Source organism: Vespa mandarinia, chromosome 10 (assembly GCF_050613455.1).
Source record: "Vespa mandarinia isolate Hongniang chromosome 10, ASM5061345v1, whole genome shotgun sequence".
NCBI classification, from domain to species: domain Eukaryota; kingdom Metazoa; phylum Arthropoda; class Insecta; order Hymenoptera; family Vespidae; genus Vespa; species Vespa mandarinia.
Genome location: NC_140819.1, coordinates 1,744,261 through 1,764,711, shown reverse-complemented (window position 1 = coordinate 1,764,711; position 20,451 = coordinate 1,744,261). Strand labels below are relative to the sequence as shown.

The following is a 20,451-nucleotide window of genomic DNA, read 5'->3' as shown; positions in this document are numbered from 1 at the left end:
ATTCTAGAATTTCAACGTTATGAATCGCGCAATCAGAACTGAAATCGTTTTGAAGTCAAGATCCCAGGCAGCTGATGCCCTTTTACTTCCGGTTCTTCCAGAAAAGGTTAGATCCAACGATCGAGGTTTTAACTTGGTTCAAGGATTAACTTTCCGTCGAAACGAATTTACTCTCTTTCAATCGTTCCAATTCCTTTACAATATCCAAAGCGAATCAGATTCGGAAGTTCTTATGATCTCTCTTGCCATTTCTAATGACGATCAACTTTATCAGTAATCATCATTTTCAAAGGAGATAGAAGTAAAGTTTTGTAACATGGGAATGTTCTTCTTCACTACTCCCATTTAGATAATCCTAATATGTGACTCTATCGATGATCAAATAATTGTGTAGCTAATTTGTTAATAAATATAGGTTACATATATTTGTTATCAATAATACGAATGGAAAAGTTAGGAAAATGTAAAAATCGATATTACTTTTTTTAGAATATAAAAAAAATAATAATAACGAAAATAAGTCAAAAAAATCAATCTACTTGACATCCATGAAAAATTGTAAAATAATATCAAACGAAATCAATTGCTAAAAAAAATATGACTTCGAGATCTATCAACATCGGAAATGCTTTTCACTTACAAACTCATTAAATTGCAAAATATTTTCCGAAAGTCCTTTTCGTTTTAAAGTTTAATCAACATCCTTCGGGAGAATCTCACAATGCATTTTCAACAGTGTCTCAACATTAGGCTTCAGGAAAGAAACGAAGTCTAGAGAAGAGGAAAGAGAAAAGTTACCCGTTCGATCAAGAAAAACGAAGTTAGTTCTTTCGCTTTGTGCGAATAGATCGCGCATCGAATTAAATCTATTACGATCGAATTCCATATATTATCGATGTTTCATAGTGGAATATTATAAAACATTAAAGTTCCAAAGAAATAAAACGATATCTGATCTATTCATCGAAAATCAAACAATATCTAATTTATCAAATTAATGTGAAACATCGAATTACAATTAGTACAATATACGATTATCAATATGCAATGTTTATAATTTGATCTAACGAAAAAGATGTGATTATTAAATTAGAAGAAAAATGAACTATTTAAAATGAGTAGTGATATCCGTGACATTTAAATTTACACGAATAGTAAATCATATTAGAAATTATGTTCTAAATTGAATTATGATAATCAATCATAAATTATTAATATAAAATCAAATTTTGTACATTTCTATTATAAACGTATTAATTTGAATAAAAATGCTGAAATAATTCTGATGTGATGCCAATCTGATTCTAATGCTGATATTCATAAGTGTGATACCAAAACTGGAAATAAAAATGATCGACGCGTAAATGAAAGGGGAAAGCATAACCCATAACAACAGGTGGCCGGAAATATTGAAAAGAATCCTAAAACTTGTTTCTTAAGACCTGTTCGATTGATGGTTCGATAGACGTGCGCAATTCTTCTCATTCTATTCACGAAATATTCGAACTTACGAGGAAATTTCTTTCATCGATAAAAAGAAAAAGAAAAAAGAAAGAAAAAGAAAGAAAAAAAGAAAGTAAGTAGATATATCCTATGCCCACTTCTTTCCTCTTTATCTTTTCTTTCTCGAAACGAACGATCCCGGTGGGATTCGACGTGTAAACGATATCACTGACTGTCCATTGTTGCCGACCGATAATTCTTTCCGCTTCGTCGCCAAAAAGTCGGGAAACTTTCGGCTTCCGGACCCGGATTCTTTTCCTTCATAAATCAGAGATAAATCACTTTTAAACTGGTTCTGTTAACTCCAGGTCGTCGTGGACTTGGATAGGCCACTAACGTTCCCAGTATCACCAGCACCGTCATGACGCTATCGGAGTCACCGGGATCGCCATCCTTGAATTCCCTTTGGTACAAGAAGGATCGTTGGAATCGATGAGCCACGAGATAATGAATATGTCTCCTAAAGTCTTTTAAAGTTTCACGCAAAAAAAAAAGAAAATTTTCTCGGAAGAAAGAATTGGCTAAGGGGAAAAGGACTGAACGTCCACGATTAACATAATCGAATCGAAGAAACGCTCGGAAGTCCCTTCGTCGTTTCTTCCTTCCTTTATATATTAACGGAGTCTCTCTCGCGGAAATTTCTATTACCCACTTTATCTACTTTCCCTTGATGCTTTCCCACGAATTGTCGTTAGACAACTTCTTGCGGTCGGATATTCTACATTTTTGTGTCCTATCAACGAATCATCGATAATAGAAAATTCCTTCTATAAATCTATGCACTTGGAAATACGATCAATGTCTTTAGAACTCTATTTATTTCAAGAAGCTTACCTATCGATATCTGATTTCTGATTATACTATCCTCAGTTATTATGATTATATCTCACATAGTAATATCACGTATTAGAAACGCTTTGCAAATAATCGATAAGTAATCCTTCGATTATGTAATAATCGCGCGCGCGTATTTGATGTGAAATACATTACAATGTGAAACTTGGCAACCTACCGAGAATACAGATTAATGTAGATCTCTTGGATTATTTAATAAATGATGGAATAGTAATTATAATGGATTCCTTCAATATAAGACTTCTTCTAATTATATAAGTTACATAATTAACATCATTAATTTTATTAATGACAAGATTTATAATAATCTTTGTATAATTAAATTTTTTCGTATTAAAGTTCTTCGTATTGAATATTGTAATAAAATACCGTACTGATACAATAATAATTCTATGATCCACTATTCAGTATCTCATATATTCGCTAAGTTATATAGACCGTTGAAAACGGATCGAGTATTTCGGAAGTGACTATTCCCTTTTCCCTTTAAGCCTCTAGAAGATAAAGCTCTCGTTTTCAAAGACATCCACTTCTCTTTACCTCCAATTTCTTCGTTATTTACGAGACGTCCGAAATGACTCCCAGTGTCGTTTTCTTCTGAGTTTTCCCGCCCTCTCGATATCCTTAGTTCTCTTTCTAGACGATCTGTGCTTTCTCCTTTCGCAGATCGACCTTAAAGTAGACATATGCTCTACGAAATGTTACTGCTTGTGGCTCGCTCCATAGTATTATTGTTTGTTCGCACGAATTTTAGATAAAATTCTTTGGTCGTTTTCTCGGAAATGTTTTTTTCAAGGCACACAAATAGGTACGGTACAAAAACTTTTTACAAATCACCGATACTTTTAGCGAATTTACATCGATAAAGTTTCGATAATTATTCAATGAATCGATATCGAAATTCCTTAGAGTCATACGCATTATTCTTACAGCTATGAATACAGAAAGTGTTTATGTAGAATCGAAAACACAAATTCCGTTCACCTGTATGAACGTATCGAAGATTGTTTCGTGCACACCATCTTGCTTCTACCGAATTGAAGTTATTTTTGAAATTATTTGAAGCAAAAAATTCAATATGTAGGAAACAAAAAGTTTTCTTTAAAAAAAAGCTGGTAATTAATAAAAGAAAAAAGTACACCTGTAAAATAATATATTAGTAAAATATAGAATTAAATAAATATCTATATGTCAATAATTTAAAATATAAAAAATCTGTGTAATTACTGTGTAATTCATTATTTTTTTCGTCTTAATGAATTCAATTATGAAGGAGAGAATTACGTATTTCATTTGAAATGGATTATATCTTTGTCAACCAGATACTATGATATTCATATAACAAGGGATTGAAAAATAGTCAAGAAGGATGCTTTTCAAAGCAATGGAAGCGTCTACGATTTTATGAATGATTTCATGAAAATCAACGGATCGAACAATATGTGGAAAATGTTCTGCTCGTGATGATCGTCCTTTACCTACTTCAAAAGTAAATAGAAGATATGTTCATACCGCTCAACTTATCTCCTTTTCCGCTAAAACATTCGCCTTCTGCCAAGGTTCCATAACGAACACCTCCTTCATCTCCCTTTTTTTTCCTAAGCCGATACTCCTCTCTTCATTATTTGCATACTTTTTCTCTAGGCTCTCTTTGTTCTCTTTTTCTTTCATTTTTCTTCCTTTCTTCTTTTTTTCTTTATCACTTTCTCGCTTTTGCTTTATCTCCCTTTCCTTCTTATTTAAATATGAATTTCCTAACGTAAATTTCTATAGAAGTATCCAAAAATTTTATTTCATTTTATTTCATCTTATTCCATTTTATTTTATTTTATTTTCCATTTTTCTTCTTTTTCTTTTTTTTTCCACTACGTTGTACCTATCACTTAAACGTATCTCTGACGTTCACGTTAATGTACGCAACAATTTCGATTTTAATACTCCTCTCTTATTCCCGATAAAAATGCAGAACACGAGGGAGTCGTTAAAACGAAATATCGATTACTCGTGACATTTCAGACTGAATAGCGTTGCCACACGAAAAGCAACACGGCGAACGATCGCATTCTGACACGTCACGTTTACGTTACAACGTTCGTATGTTGGGACACGCCGTAGAACACGTCTATCACGTGCTTACTTCTAAAATTAAGTATTTCATCGCGAAGTGTTAACTGCACTGTCGTCTCTACAAAGTGACGACGTACTATATAGATGTACTATAGACAGCCTACATTAGCAACGACGCGGTTTAACGGTGCGTGTAACTCAGAAAATTATGCGAGAATCGTACCTACCGGAATTAAGCACTAACTTTTCCGCACTTGTTACTCAGAGCTTTGAATTTCTACCCTCCAACGCCGGCTGTCGTAACTTCCGTTAAGCTTTACTTCAACCCGTATATTCAACGATATTATAAGAAATAAAATTGTGAACACTGACAGGTCTGCTGAAAATTACTAAAATCTTCTTGAAATTCGTCGAATGTGATTTAACATTACTTTCATTCATTATACGTTCCATTACCCTTCTTTCAGGAGATGGGCTACGAAATATGTAAATTACGTTGTTACGTATACTTAAGAGAAAATCAGTGGATCTAATTTTACGTTTTATTTATAACATCGAACATCGTCGATACCTAGAAGGGATAAGAGAATATCGAAGGAAGATACGATACTCTCGTAAAATGTTATCGGCTAAGTTTGCATTTTCCTGAAAATCTTCTAACGGAATATTGGATAAAAATGAAAGGTAGAAAATTATCGGAAAAGATAAAATAACCAGGTAAAACTCTGTAACCGTACGTTAATATCATTAGCTCTCCGAAATTTAAAATTCGCGCATATGTATTATATTATATACCAACACATATGTATGTACCTATTACGTGCAGGAACTTTTAATAAAATATGCTTGAAATGTTTCGGTCAATTCTCATGAGAAAAATGGATGAAGAGAAAGGACAAAGTGAAAAAGTCTTGAGAAAAAGGTTTCGAAGTCCATCGACTCTCAATTATGTAGACGGATGAACTCTTCGAGGCTTTTGAAATTCTTCGATATAAATGGCTGGCGTTTATCACCATTTTCGATACCACCGGAGTTAGTGGAGTAGGAAATGAACTAATTCAAAGGCAGCGACCCGATGTTCCTTTAAACGAACAGGGAAGAAAACGATGAAGAAATGGGAGGAGAGGGTAAGGTAAGGAAACAGAGAAAGAAAGAGAGGGAGAGAGAGAGAGAGAAAGAGAGAGAGAGAGAGAGAGAGAGTTAAAGGAAGCATATCGATCGGTGCACCTTTAATAGAGGGTGTTTATCATCGTTTCAAAACTTTCGGAACTCTTTCTTCCAACATAACACGAATGACTAAGGGGTTAAATTACAGACTCTTCATTTTCAGCGAGACGGAAAAGCATCTTTTGTGACAAACGACCTTTGTCTTTAAGAATATATAAATATATTTCTCTTAAAACTAATAGCAGTTATTACGTAACTGCACTATAGTTCTTGTATCTGGAACCAGCATGATTTTAACTTTCAACTTCTTTTACTTCCGTACCAATGTGTAAATCAATATTCTCTAACAAATTATATTTTTTCTTTTTCTCCACTCATTGAGCATCCAATTAAAAAAAAAAAAATGAAAAGAAAAATGTCGGGTGAACAAATGAACCGAGAAATATCGACACCAATAATTATTATTAAAAAGCACGCAATAATTCTCATCCTATTTTACATTTCTATTTCAATGCCCGATGTTATCGTACTATTTATATTATTAAAGAAAAAAAAACAAAAAATAGATATCTAATTGGTAGAAAGACTATTGATCTAATTAACGATTTAATTGAATTTTCAGCCTATTAAATCTTTTTCAAATCGAAAAAAAAAATAAGGAATTGCGAAAGGGTGAAGTTTTACAAGAACCCGATCAATCACTAACGCACGACCGACTTTCGATCATTAACGGGAGTTAAGAACTATGTACCAAATGAAATCTCACCCTACAAAACGAACAAGAAAACCTGAAGCCTTGTTGATCGATCGATCATCAGTATTTTCCGAATCGTCGTTGAGCAACCAATCCCAAAGGCTTTTCCATTTCCCTCTTTCTTTCTATGTCTCACTCACTCTTTCTCTCTCTCTCTCTCTCTCTCTCTCTCTCTCTCTCTCTCTCTGTCTCTCCTTCCATCTCTTATTCTCTTGATAAACCAGTTCACTTTGCTATTCCAAATCAGCCCGAGTCCTTTGTCCGCATCCGTTTACATTAGGATCGAGCGCTTCGACGGCGTCGCACTTAATTACCGAGTTTCCTTTCAGCACCTGACCAAAGGCTTAATCCGACAACCGGAAGCGAACTGCGCTTTCACGGCTTGATCATTTTAACAGACACCAACTAAGCGATGCTAATCGATCGAGGAGTAATACCGTGCCATTCGTAAATATCTATCCACTTGATTCGCACGATCCATAGGTCAAGCTAATAAACTATAACGGATTAAATTCTACGTTCGTCTTATGTACGAAAGCGAAACTGAATATACTTTCGACACGATATCAAGGATGACGTTGTTTTATGGAAACATTAATTATTCTTGAAAATTGTTTATTTTGAAAGAAGATATCGCATGATTACGTACTTGGAAATTTCTCATTGTTAAAAGAAAAAAGAAAATTAATCATGAAAGGAATTATGTGAATAAGTAATATTACTTTGAAAAGTTTGATTTATCTGGATGACGGAGCTGTTATTTACAACAATGTTATGCCATATTTTAAAGAAGTACACAGGAAAAATGCAAAGAATGTTTAAGGTATATTTTAAACTATGCAAAGTAGAAAAAGTTGCACCAGTGGTGACTTAAACGGACTGATCATTATCCAGATTTAACGGGTAGCAAATAATATCTGATTTCTTCATCCGACACACAACGTGATAGCCGAGTAATCGCGGTCAGCGAAAGACAGACGCACACGCAATAGCGATAATGCACGCACCTGATGTAAACGGATGCGGTGCGTGACCGGCCGAGTTGGCTGCTCTCGTAATGAGTGGTTAGAACGCGCGAATCGATGTCGTGTGCCATTGGTAATTCTCTTTGATAGAGATCAATGAACGATTTAATAATTTGATTGGTCAAAGGAAAATACATTTTTTTATTTCACGAAATTATTTATATTATTCCTGAGACTATTTTCAAAATATTTATGAAATTAAAATTGAAAGGAAAGATGTATTAACAAATAAATCAACGTATTTAATACAAAATGTACTATACAAAAGTTACATATAATCTAAATTATATAACGATTTATGTAAATACTATTTCGGAAAATCTTTCATAAGTGTATACATATGACCTAAGGAATCCATAAATTTATTTTAATCATTTCTTATAATTTACCTGAGATTAAATCCCATGTGTACTTAAGTTTTCAAAAATTATTTACAAATGAAAACATAAAAGATCATTTTCAAGGAAATGATGCTATTCTCGAAATAGATATAGTTCTACATCCACCTCTATTCGCAAATATACTATAGACTGTTATCGTTTAGCAGGCTTTACTCACTAGTTTTGTCTATGAATAGAAAAAGTTTGAGAGAGTAGATAGGACGTGACACTAAATCAGAGATCAAGCTATGTTCAGGGCGATTTTGATATCAGACGAATGTGTCATAATCCTTTGTAATCACCGTCACGTCGATTCAGTGGTGGCTCTCTCTACCAAGCTCCAATCCCTTTCCGGTCATCCCTTTTCACTCTCCTATCTTCGACCAAAAGTCTCATCGTCTGAAATAGCAGATAGCCTCGACAGGGCCAATGAACACAACGGACCGAGCGTTATGCGCTTAACCGAAGCAGGTTAAGTAGACCAATGTCGTTATCATCGCCAACGAATTTCATTGTTCACTCGTACCCTTTCATCCCCTTCTGCGTTCATTGACTGCTTCTCCTACTGATCTTCTTGACGCTTCGATCGGCTTAACGAAAATCCGATGTTACCTGCACTTAATATCAACGTTGCACGTAAGCAGATATTTTTAACGAAGTATCCATTAAGGCCGATTATTAACTATTAACAAGAACCCTCATCCTCCTATAGAACTCCCAGTAGGATACTAATCGTTTGCCATAGTCGTTTACTCGAATCGAAGTTGTCCTTGATTTCGTGAGAATGATTTCGTTCAACTCGATATTCTTTAGCACTATTTAAATATCCGTTAATAAATAATCGTTAAATTTTCTTATGAAATCGTTCGATTACTGTAAAACGGCAAAAAATATAATGTAACTTTCTATATCTTCATTCTTTCTATTTAACTGATATTATGTTTTCATAGTTAACGATACACTACATTTGTATCTTCAAAAACCCACTTCAGAAAATGTGAGAGAGAAAGAGAGAGAGAGAGAGAGAGAGAGAAAAAGAGGGAGAGAGAATATTTAAATTTTAAGTATTGAAGAATTACTCTAAAATTAAATAGTATGTTTTAATTAAAACATATTTAAATAGAATAGAAGGGAGTGGTTTAAAAGAAAAATGCGTTTTATAAGAAAATTCCTACTTACGGCCTCGGTATGAATAGGATGAGCGGCAAATAACAAGCCGGTCAATGCCGCGAATCCAGGACGAAGTGACGCCACGGTTAAGCTCACTCTGGTCACTAAAACGCATGCCGCGGCATGTAACGCGACGTTCGTTGCGTGATACCACGTTGGCGTCAAGCCTGACATCAGATAGTTCAATCTAAAAAGGGAAAGAAAGAGATGTTAATTCATGCTTTTATCGTACGTTTTATCATTCCTTCTTTTTTTTTGTTTAACATGAAGAAATTATCAAAGCATGATTTAAATATCATAATTTAATAAACAGTTAATAATATTTTTAAACATATATATTATAGTAACATTGTTATCAATTTCATAAAATATTTATTTTAAAATTATTATCTTTCAGCAGTGATTCTTATATATAGATTTACCAGAAGGAACTGCCTAAATAATATAACGAATCGAAGAAAAAATAAATAAATGGGCATTTTGGACACATCTGAACTGAGACTGCATGATCTTTGCCAAATCCATTTGAAAAATCTAATCTTCATTCTCGGTGGATAATCGCATTTCGTCCGATCTTTGCCAAATCACTTTATACTCCCAACACCCTTGTATATACACGTACGTGTACATGTACTCACGATGAGAGCAAACGTTTCATGGAACAACCCTGCTTTGAATAGAACGCTCGTCGTGATAAGCAGCTTCGCTTCTGGCTCTTGTCCCTGGAAGGCAAATCAGGTCGAAGGTATGTATGCCGAACACATACACATATACATACATACACACATATAAAGAGATAGAGAGAGAGGAAGAGAGAGAGAGAGAGAGAGAGAGAGAGAGGAAGAGAAACAGAGAGAGAGGAAGAAAGAGAGAGAACGAGAGAGAGAGAGGAAGAGAGAGAGAGAACGAGAGAAAGAGAGAGGAAGAGAGAGAGAGAACGAGAGAGAGAGAGGAATAAAAGTAAAGCAAGAAAGAGCAAGGGCTGAAATAACAGAAAGAATAGGTAGTGCACAAAGATTCGTGCGCCTGGGTGAAGAGATGAAAACAAACACCGTAGTTGCTGACGTGGCTGAACAATAATTTTTGGAGTCTGCAGACAGCATAAGTTTGAAGTTTCTACCCATGGAACTAAGTTTGGAACTGTTCCAGGTGTCAAGGTGGAAACGTATCCTGTCGCCTCGTTGGCCCCGAATCAAACACCACGATCAAATTCATCCTTATATTCTACTAAAATTCACCTCTTCTTTCTTCATTCTTATTGATAGTTTTTCTTATTTCCAATGTATCTAATATTATGAAGAAAACGAAACGTTTATACGTATCTGAACGGATATACGCATCTGAATTTTTTAAGTTTCTAATATTGAAACTGCACGTTACGTTGCTCGAAGATTTTTAACGTATCCAAATAAAGATTAAAAAGAGCTCAAAATTATCCACGTGTTTGCTCGCATGAACCGCTCGAACCTTATGCTTCGAGACTCGGGCTATCTGTCGTGAAATGAAGTATGGACTGGCAAGTATATTATCGCTCTTGAACGTCGGTCAAATGTTGACAGAGTACTACTATCCTGTACGCGTGCAAACAAAATCTAGGTACGAGCGTTGCTTTTGCAGGCAAAGGATTAATATTTTCAACATTTAAATGGCTCACTTCAACTAATAAAGTTCCCTTTGACTGTTCAAATTTAACAGCAATATTGATATTTATAGAAAAATGAGATGTTTAATGTCAACCAACGTATTTTCCTCGATTATGAATAATTTTATTAAGAAATCAGAACTTCTTCGATAAATATACCATAAAAAGTTTTATATCTTGAAATGATATGATAAAAGGAAAATTGTGAAATAAGATTTTAAGCAATTTCTCTCCTGTGCAACACTTTAATAAGAATTATTCGTTTAGCTATGTTTTTCAAGATGTAAAAGAAAATGTGTATAAAAAAAATAAAATGGCGATTAAGTAGAATCGTTACTCGCATCTGACCATAGTAGGAGCTGATACTAACCGTCTGACCACAGGTGCTCTCTTACTACTGACCAACCACGGCCGGCTCTATTACTATTGTTCGACCACACCAGCTTGTAACTACTGGATGACCACATTCGCCGAACGATGCTTATTCGCACTCTGTCGTTGTTATCGATCGCCATCGTCCTACATTTCTATTGAAAAGAATATTACAGCCTTCGAAGAAGATATGCCTTTAATAGTTATCCAACTGATTCGATAATAACAAAATCTTTGTTCCTTGATACGATGATTCACATCATAACGAAAATTGAATGAAATTTCTTAATAATTAATCTTATATAAGATCATTAGAAAATTCATTTCTCATCATAAAATCAAACGTAATCATCTAATTACACAATTTGCTTAGATCTATGATAATGTAAAGTATTACAAAACACGACATACATTTAATATTTAAAAATTATAAAAGATCTTTTTCAAGCATCGTATTTCGTCATATTATATATTTATGAAAGTTTGTACAAACAACGATAAAAATCTTCAAAAAGCAAAGTTTAAGTAAGCTCGCGTAACGTTGTCGACAAGACACCTAATCAAAGGGTTTAATTAATTAACGACGTTATATGTAACGAAGAGATAAATTGTCTTGTAAGCTTCTTAAGAAATTGCTTTTTTTTTCTGTCTATTTCTCTTTTTAGCTAAAGATCCTTTTTGAAAATGGTATATAATGAAAAGGATGAAAAAAAAAAAAAGCAGCGAACCTCATCATAATGAGACATTAAAGCCTTGAAGGATGTCATTAAATCTGACTAGCTCAGTTTATTCTCGACTACGTTTTTACCAAAGATGACTCCCTTTCGCCCTTTCGTACTTTTGTCACTGCCTTCTTTTCCTTCAACGAAACTTCTCGAAATACAATTCGAAGTAATAGTCCTCCTCAAGGTCCTTAGCCTTTTAATTTAAAAATTGACATCTTTTTAAACAGTATGCCCATTTACATATTTAATATCCATGAAAAACAAAAGATAGCAACCATTAACTCGTTTACTAATTGCCGAATAAACATGAATTTCGTATAGTTTTTTCTTTTGTTTTGAAACACGATATGAACATTAAAAAGGTCGAAAGAAATTTTTGCAAAATTTCAAGCAATTATGGAATGGAAAATTTCAAACACGGATTCCTCTAGATTAAGTTTTACTTAAATAGGAATAATTAGATTTATCTAAAAGATAAGAGAAGTGATCGAAGTTCGAAAAATTTTATTAAAAGATTGTATCTTGAAAATGTTTATCAGTCTTTTTCGACGAAGAAACTTAGGCATATACAAAGAGGATTTATGAAATATTCAATGATTTATTTGATTGATTCTCTTCCCAAAAGATACGTGATCAGGAGTTTCGAAAAGTATATAGCAACTCTCTTAAATCATTGAGTTCCTATCAATGTATCGAAATCGGTATCCAATGTTAGTATATTCGCTACACGAAAGAATTTCGATAACGTCTTACCTGGCTCTCCTGGGTTTGTCTACTCTTCCGGAACGATAATCGGTTCTACTGGCTATAGAGAGACTACGGAAAGCCACGGATCTACAACGGCAAGACAAAGAAAAACTTTTATTTCCGTTCCCAGAGAAACTTCCTCGCGCGTTGGGTTTTCTCTTTTCGAAATATTATCTATAGAAATTCCATTAGCTCACGCGGACAGGATACGTGTGTCTCTTGGATATAATAGAAATTTTCTGAGACTAGTTTCTCCTTGTACTGGTAATTCTATAAGTTAGGTATCCACTTGTTTTAAAATTTCTGAAAAGAAAAAATTTTCAATCTTTCTTTAAGTTTTCCTTTGTTAGATTTTAATCGTAATAAAATAAATATAAAATAGAAAAAAAAAGAACTTAGATGAAAACACTAATTAACAAATTATATTCTTATATATGTACATTTTAATTTAAAAAAATACATCGAAATTGAAAAGAAACGTTGTTCGATTGAATCCTAACAACCTCGAACTGCTTGGCTATGTTCGATTTATCGGATTGCTTTACCTTTAACTAAGAAAATAGCAACGAAGCAAAGTCTCGATCTTTTCCAGTAGAAAATTTCGCTCTTGGATTTAGAGCACTACGGAGTGATAAAGGAGAAGGAAGAACGATAAAAGATGCGGTGAGCGTATGGGTGCAAGAAAAACGTAACCGAGTCCGAAGTTTCAGATACAAGGCACGTACACCGTCGTTCTTTTGTGGTCCGCAAATTCGAGGGTACATCTTCGAAACGGGCAGGGTCAAATCTAAATTCTTTCCTCGGTTTAACCTCAACGTTCAAATACATGTATTTGTCTCCTAATTATTTTGTCGCTCTAATTATAAGTAGAGTTAAGAACTTTTTCTTACTAATGAACTCACAACAGGGGTCATCTTTCATCATGCAGGGGTCATGCATCTTTATCTTTATTTGTATTATGAGTTTTTATTTATAAAAATTAAAAAATTTTGTTTGTGTTGTACTGTCTATCGTATTAAAAACCTTATTAACGATTATCCTAACAATTAAGAATTGAAAAAATAAAAACTACTATAAAAGCATAACTTTTGGTAGGGTTCTATATTTTTTATCAAACTGCTCCTTGTCTGGGCAATAAATTTAACTTCGAGTACGAGGCAGCGACAAAGACATTTGTGCAAACACGGATAATACGCTTACACTAGCAGAAATTCAACACTATCGTAGACAAATTTTTCCTCTAACCAAACATTGTCTCTTTTCCTTTCTACGTCAAGTTCTTCCATTTACCCTGTTATCCGTTTTAGTACCACGACTCTCATATCTTTCGAACCTTTCCGAAGCTTACACCGACGCTGTCTCCTCCTCATTTTACACAGCCACGTATCTAGATCTGATAATACCATGAATTACGAGCGCTTATGTGCCTTGAGTGGTATCATATATCAACGGACGAAACTCATTCCTTTTACAGATTCTGTATTGGAAAATATGGCGTGTCCACGCCGAACGTGATGAAGGGCTCTCTTCCTGCTTTTGGAAAAAGGTACATACACATTCGTATGCACGCACGTAAGTGTACTTAAGTACACATTTACACTCGTTCAAGCAATAGACCTGAAATAATACCTTATAATGATTATGCATTACACCACGTCATGTCTGGACATATATTTTGAAATTACATACTACTCTCTTTTTCTCTCCCTCTCTCTTTCTCACACTCATTTTCATCAAGTTATCAATGTCCTTGCGTGTAAAGCTCACACTAATCGAACGGTGCCGACATTACGAACCGTTGTACCTTTTTGAAGAGAGAAAGAAATACGTTCTTATTTTAATGACTCTTTTCCATTTTAGCGAACGATCAAATTATACCTTGATTGTTATTAATGTCCATGATGCTGCATCGTACTCGAACTTATTATAAGGACAGATCAGAGCACATCCTTATTTAACTCAATTGCACATATACGATATGACATTCAGTGGTTAGTACAATTTAATTTTTACATTGCTGAAAAGTAATTTATTGATTTATAGTCTAATAATAAGTCCAATCATTTTAAAGAATATTTCCGCTAAAACTGTACATGTTCGATTTAAAAAAAAAAAGTACCTACTAATTTCTGTGCAAATTAATTCGTATTCGAACATACTATAAAAACGTTGCTATAAAATATATAAATGAAACTGCAAGATTAAATGTTCGTGGAATCGTAGAAAAAAAAAGAACAAAAAACAAAAAAGAAGATTCTTTTAAAAGTGTAATTTGGAATGCTGCCACAAATCAATGATATCGGACATCGTTGATGCCTCTAAGCGAGAATCCGACTTACGGATTGTTCTCAATCCTCTGCATTGGTTTTCGCTTGGAAACACTCGGGGTCGGTTTCATTGCGGGTAGATTAGTTTCACGATCGACCGTGTCATCGTGCCAGGAATCGTTAAGAAATGCTTCTAATTGTGAGCTTTTGGTAGGTTAATGAGAATGAAATTTGGAATTCACTATGAGTCTTTAGTAACTGATGCTTTTGGAATGATATATTAAACAATAATAATATATTTGTAATCTTATTACCATAAATATTTTAATAATAAATATTAAAAATCTTAATTTGTTATTTACTTTCTTTTAAAAAAATTAATACATACTGAGTTGATAATAATGATTATAGAAAAAATATAGAATTCGAAAACATGTCCTATGTAAAGTAATAAATCATTAGAAAATTAAGTAAAATACCAGCTATTAATGTCACTAACTATCGGAATTCAAAGAAAAAGAAAAAGATAGGTATTAAACTTTCGAATGGCTCCATCCATCACGAAATCCCATCAAGCACGACATCCACACCTTTACGACCCTCCTTAATCGTCTCCTTTTATCGTCAACGCACGATCAGCTCGTTTAAAGCATTTACGACGAGCCTACTCTCTTTTTCAGTCGTCAAATAAAGACGACGTAAAGATAATAACAAAGAAATGACCGAACAACATAATTTCATTTTCCCTAGTATGTTTTCTCTCTTTCTCTCTGTCTGTCTGTCTGTCTGTCTTTCTCTCTCTCTCTTTCTCTCTCCGTCTGTTTGTCTGTCTGTCTGTCTCTCTCTCTCTCTCTCTCTCTGTCCGTCTGTCCGTCTGTCCGTCTGTCTGTCTTTCTCTCTCTCTCTCTCTCTCTCTCTCCGTCTGTTTGTCTGTCTGTCTGTCTCTCTCTCTCTCTCTCTGTCCGTCTATCCGTCTGTCTGTCTTTCTCTCTCTCTCTCTATCTGTCTGTCTGTCTATCCGTCTTTTTTTCTCTCTGTCCGTCTGTCCGTCTGTCTGTCTGTCTCTTTCTCTCTCTCTCTCTCTCCATTTCTCTGTCTGTCTGTCTTTTGTTCTCTCTGTCTCTTCGTCTGTTTGTCTGTCTGTCTCTCTCTTTCTATCCGTCTATCTGTCTGTCTGCCTCTTTCTCTCTCTCTCTCTCTCTCTCTCTCTCTCTCTCTCTCTCTGCTTCTTCTTCTTCTCTTTCACTCAAAGAGCTATCTAGGAGACTGTAAAGGTAAAGTTCTCTTCTCTGCCACGAAACTAATTGTATTCAAGCTTTCTCTTGTCTCTTACAATCAGCATTAACTATGAGGTCTGAACGATTCGTTGCAATGAGAAAGAGGTGGTACTCGTAAAGGTAATAGAAAGACATAGGAACGAGAGAAAGAGAGTGATAAAGGGAAGAAGAAATAGTAGAGAAGCGAACAATGTAGGACGAAGCTTATTAACGTCCTGGTCCTGTACTACCATAATGAAATTTGTACGTTTGCGAGTGGACCAAATGATGCATCGTCACGAAGAAAAATGGCTGAAGGACCATGTATTAAATTTAATCAAGCTCCGAATGAATGAAAATTTTCATTTTAATCACGTCCTAATTTAGATTCATACGAACGAGTTGTGGGGGAGGAGGTATAAAATGGACTCACCTTATTAATTTTGCTCTGTAGTTTTCAAGATTTTCACATCTCATTTTCTCGGTAATTTTTTAACGAAATATTAACGTAATTGGCATTTCTTTACCTAGTAAAAAATGTTATGTGTATTTAAGGACATTCAATCGGAAATACATTTTATTATTTATTTTCAGTTTTCGATAGTTGATTAAAATCCATTAAAATAACAAAATTTGTCTAATTAAAGATACGCATCCGTTATTTATTCCTTATAAATAATAGCATACTACTAACGAATTAATCTCGCGAGTATTCAATTTTTAGACGTATTTGCACAAATTAAAAGACGTAGGAATCGGATTTACAAGCAACTGTAAAGCTCCCGTTTACGATTCTGCTCATGCACAACGACGTTCCAGATTTTTGTTTTAATTTACGACCTCACTATGGTAGCTCGTAAATATACGCCAACGCATTGCGTTCGAGCTAACAGCGTGCGTGCATGTTCTGAAGCTATTTCCTTCGACATCGTTAACCAATTCAAGCAAACACGATCAACGTCCAATTTAAAAGCATCTACCATTTTCTTGAAATTATTATTCATGTAAAACTAAATTACGTTATTCTAAACGAAACGATTTTATAGACTTCGTGGGATAGGATAAATACGCCAAAATGGATTAAAACAACAAAGAAACGAAAATGGCAATTTTCATCGTTAGCCTGACATTACATTTCGCGATTTTAGTCGCGTGTCTTTGAATGATAAAAAGTCATATATCAAAGAAGAAAAATCCTAGAAGAACGAGACAGCCAACCGAGAAGCGTGATCAAGCAAAACGTACATTACGTTGGAGTGGATTTTTCAATCGCACGATAAGGCGACTTCTGACTCTATCGCAACTCGAATGAGCAAAATCACGCGAAAGGGCGGAGTCGAGTCGACGGTATGACGTAATTTTCTACCTCTCAAAGAATTTTCTTCATTTATCTTACATGTTCGATCGATCGGTTTTCATAAAGAAGACAATGTACAATATTTCGATATAAACAGTTTAATCTTCGTTTGTTTCGATATACAGATCGATTTCTAGATAATCCTCCTATGAAATAAATTCTTGAATTTCTTCGTTTGTATATATGTTGGTACTATGACGCGCACGCAGTCCTCGAGCTATCCGAGCTATATCCTTCTCCGGTAATGGGTGGCTGTTTGCAAGGTGGAGGCGCGTATAAATTGCCTCGCAAGAAGCTACGACTGGGAAAAAAGGGACGAAAGAGACTCAAATGAAAGAGAAAAAAAACGAATAAGAGAAAAAAAGAAGAACAAAAGGAAAACGAGAAAATAGAGGAAAGGAAGGTAACTTCTCTATCCTCCCAGGATATTCAGGGCTATTCAGTTGCCAGCCAAGGAAAGAACGAGACCTACAATTCCGCGAGAAGAATACCTCTGGGTATTTAAGGGATAAAGTGCCACGCCAAACTAAACGTCTCCCTGCACCCCGTGTATGTTCCATCTCCTTATATCTATTTCGGTTATCTCTACCACCTACCACTGCAACTCAGTAGTACGGCAGCGTACCAAAAGCGTATGAAAGCTAAGCTTCACAAGAGACACATGAAAAAGATGTACCTACATACATATATGTGTGTAAATATGTGTATGTGCATGTGTGTGTATATATATATATATATATATATATATATATATATACATATGAAATAGGAGGAGACAATATCTTTTCTAACCGAATTGAAATACGTTTCCCATGCCGGATATAACGACGCTTCGAAAATAGAAAGACGTGGCTCGATCGAGACTTACATCTAGTATCAAGTATGATCACAATGACAATGACAATGAAAACGCGAGGATATACATCTGAGTTTCCTTCTTCCTCGAAGGTAATCTTACTCAACGCAAAAGCCGCAACAGCTCTATCCGACGGATTCACCAAGGATTATCCCTTTGAAATTTTCGCATCAACTGATAGAAGAGTTGTTTAAACGTTCTTTCCGTTCTTTCTGTACTCGACAACGCTAGAAAAGTGTAACGATTTAAATACTCTAAAAATATATTTAGCATATTTTATATTATATTTCATGATTTGTCAAGAAAGGAGGACATCCCATTTTTATTAACCAGTTTTCTTTATATATTAATCTTGTAGAGAGAAAGAGAGAGAGAGAGAAAGAGAGAGAGAGAGAGAGAGAAGAGAAAGAGAGAGAAAGAGAAAGAGAGATCAAGATTGTAGCAGTTAGAGGTTGGAGATCTAGACAGCTGTATCATTCTAAGATTGTAGAGCCTCTTTTAAAGATCACACTAGGAAGTGGCTGTAGATCGCTCGCAATGATCGCAGTTCTCTTTCCCTCTTTCTCCACTTCACTTCTTTATCTATCATGTTCCTTCTCTATTATCTCTCTGAAGTAAATTTCTGACGTATCCTATTCTAGTTCTCTTTCTTTCTCTCTCTTTTTCTCTCTCCATCTCTTGCTATTTCTTGCATACATTACCCAATATCACATCATACACTGTTACACGAATACTAACCTATTTATTTTCATTTATTCAGTAATAAATAAATAATAATCCAATTTCGCGGTTACAAATTTAGTTATGCATTTATAGAATTATGTGGCAACAGTAACTATATATATATATACATATGTAATAATTATGAATAATAATTATGAATGGGATAAAACTGATTTGAAATAATGATATTTCATATTTATCCGTTTAATCCTCGAATATGAACGATGTTCAAATATCCATTCGCTTAAAGCGAATATGATTCGCAACGATGGAATATTCACAAACGATTTAGTTAATGAGTAACTTTAAACAACAACGCTGATTGTCGGATACTAATGATATCGAGAAACAAATGTTATAAATATTATCGAATAATTGTAAGAGCACCAGCTGGATTCGAAGAGTATTAAATTAGATTTGAGAGAAATATTATAGATCATAAAGATATTAGAAAGGTTCTATTAGGTTGGTGCGTATGAAATGTCGGATTTTCTTTAAATGTGAACGTTTGTCTCCCTTTTTTTGTTATGCTTTTGTTTTTGACATAACCTGGTTTATAGTCGTACTGTCCATTGCCAGAGTCACATTTTAGCAAAAAAGATTTTCTCAAAAGTGTTTCCTTTTGTCATTTGCTTTGAATTTTGTACCGATATGAATTCAACCGATATTCGTATAATTTTCTTGTATGAGTATAAACTTGATAATAATGCTGCAAAAGCTGCACGCAATATAAACCAGACGTTTGGGGAGAATACTGTGAACAATCGAAAAGTGCAGCGTTGGTTTGAAAAATTTCGGTCTGGTGATTTTTCCCTGCAAAATGAACCGCGTGGAAGACCCGAAATGTCTGTGAAAAATGATGCTCTGAAAGCATTGGTGGAAACGAATCCAACTGTTTCTTCAAGGGAACTTGCTGCCAGAATGAAAGTTGACCATACAACAATATTGTGACATCTTTCTGAAATTGGCATGGTGAAAAAATGGATAAGTAGATACCGCACGAACTAACCGAGCGAAATAAGCTGGATCGCTTGAACGTATGCTCATCATTGCTAACCCGATTTAATTGAGATCCATTTTTCGATCGGATTATTACTTGTGATGAAAAATGGGTTCTTTATGACAATAGGAAAAGGTGTGCTCGGTGGCTTGATAGGGATGAGACTTGTGCTCATACTCCACGGCCATCACTTCATCCACGGAAGATTTTAATCGCAATTTGGTGGAATGTGACTGGAGTAATACTCATTCCTTCGAACTGGAATGATAATTACAGCCGAAAAGTATTGCCAGTACATTGAAGAAATGCATGAAAAATTGAAAATTATACGCCCATCACTTGTTAATCGGCATGGCCCAATACTTCTCCACGACAACGCTCGGCCGCATACATCGTACAAAGCAATTGCGAAATTAAATGAATTATAATATGAAATTTTGCAGCACCCACCTTATTCACTGGATCTTTCATCAACCGAAAATAAACTTTCATTTATTTAAACATTTAGAACTGTTTTTACGGGCTAAACAGTACGAAAATGAAGACAGTCTGAAAAATGCCATATTCGAGTTCATTTATTCTAAA

The 20,451-nt window shown here is 34.6% G+C and overlaps 1 protein-coding gene across 4 annotated transcripts in view; it reads right to left on the bottom strand.

The window, feature by feature from the left end:
• The window catches only part of LOC118444692 (protein O-mannosyl-transferase TMTC1), a 158,000-nt gene that overhangs the window by 87,179 nt on the left and 50,370 nt on the right, over positions 1-20,451 (bottom strand). For 3 of the 4 annotated variants that reach the window (XR_014982645.1, XM_035873204.2, XM_085659754.1), the window contains exon 2: positions 8,931-9,108. Coding sequence is in view for 3 of the 4 variants with exons in the window: in XM_035873204.2 (XP_035729097.2) it covers positions 8,931-9,108 (178 nt within the window). In the remaining variant the exon portion in view is untranslated. Of the gene's footprint in view, positions 1-8,930; positions 9,109-9,559; positions 9,638-20,451 lie in introns of those variants that run through there. The other variant, XM_085659755.1, reaches the window with a different exon arrangement.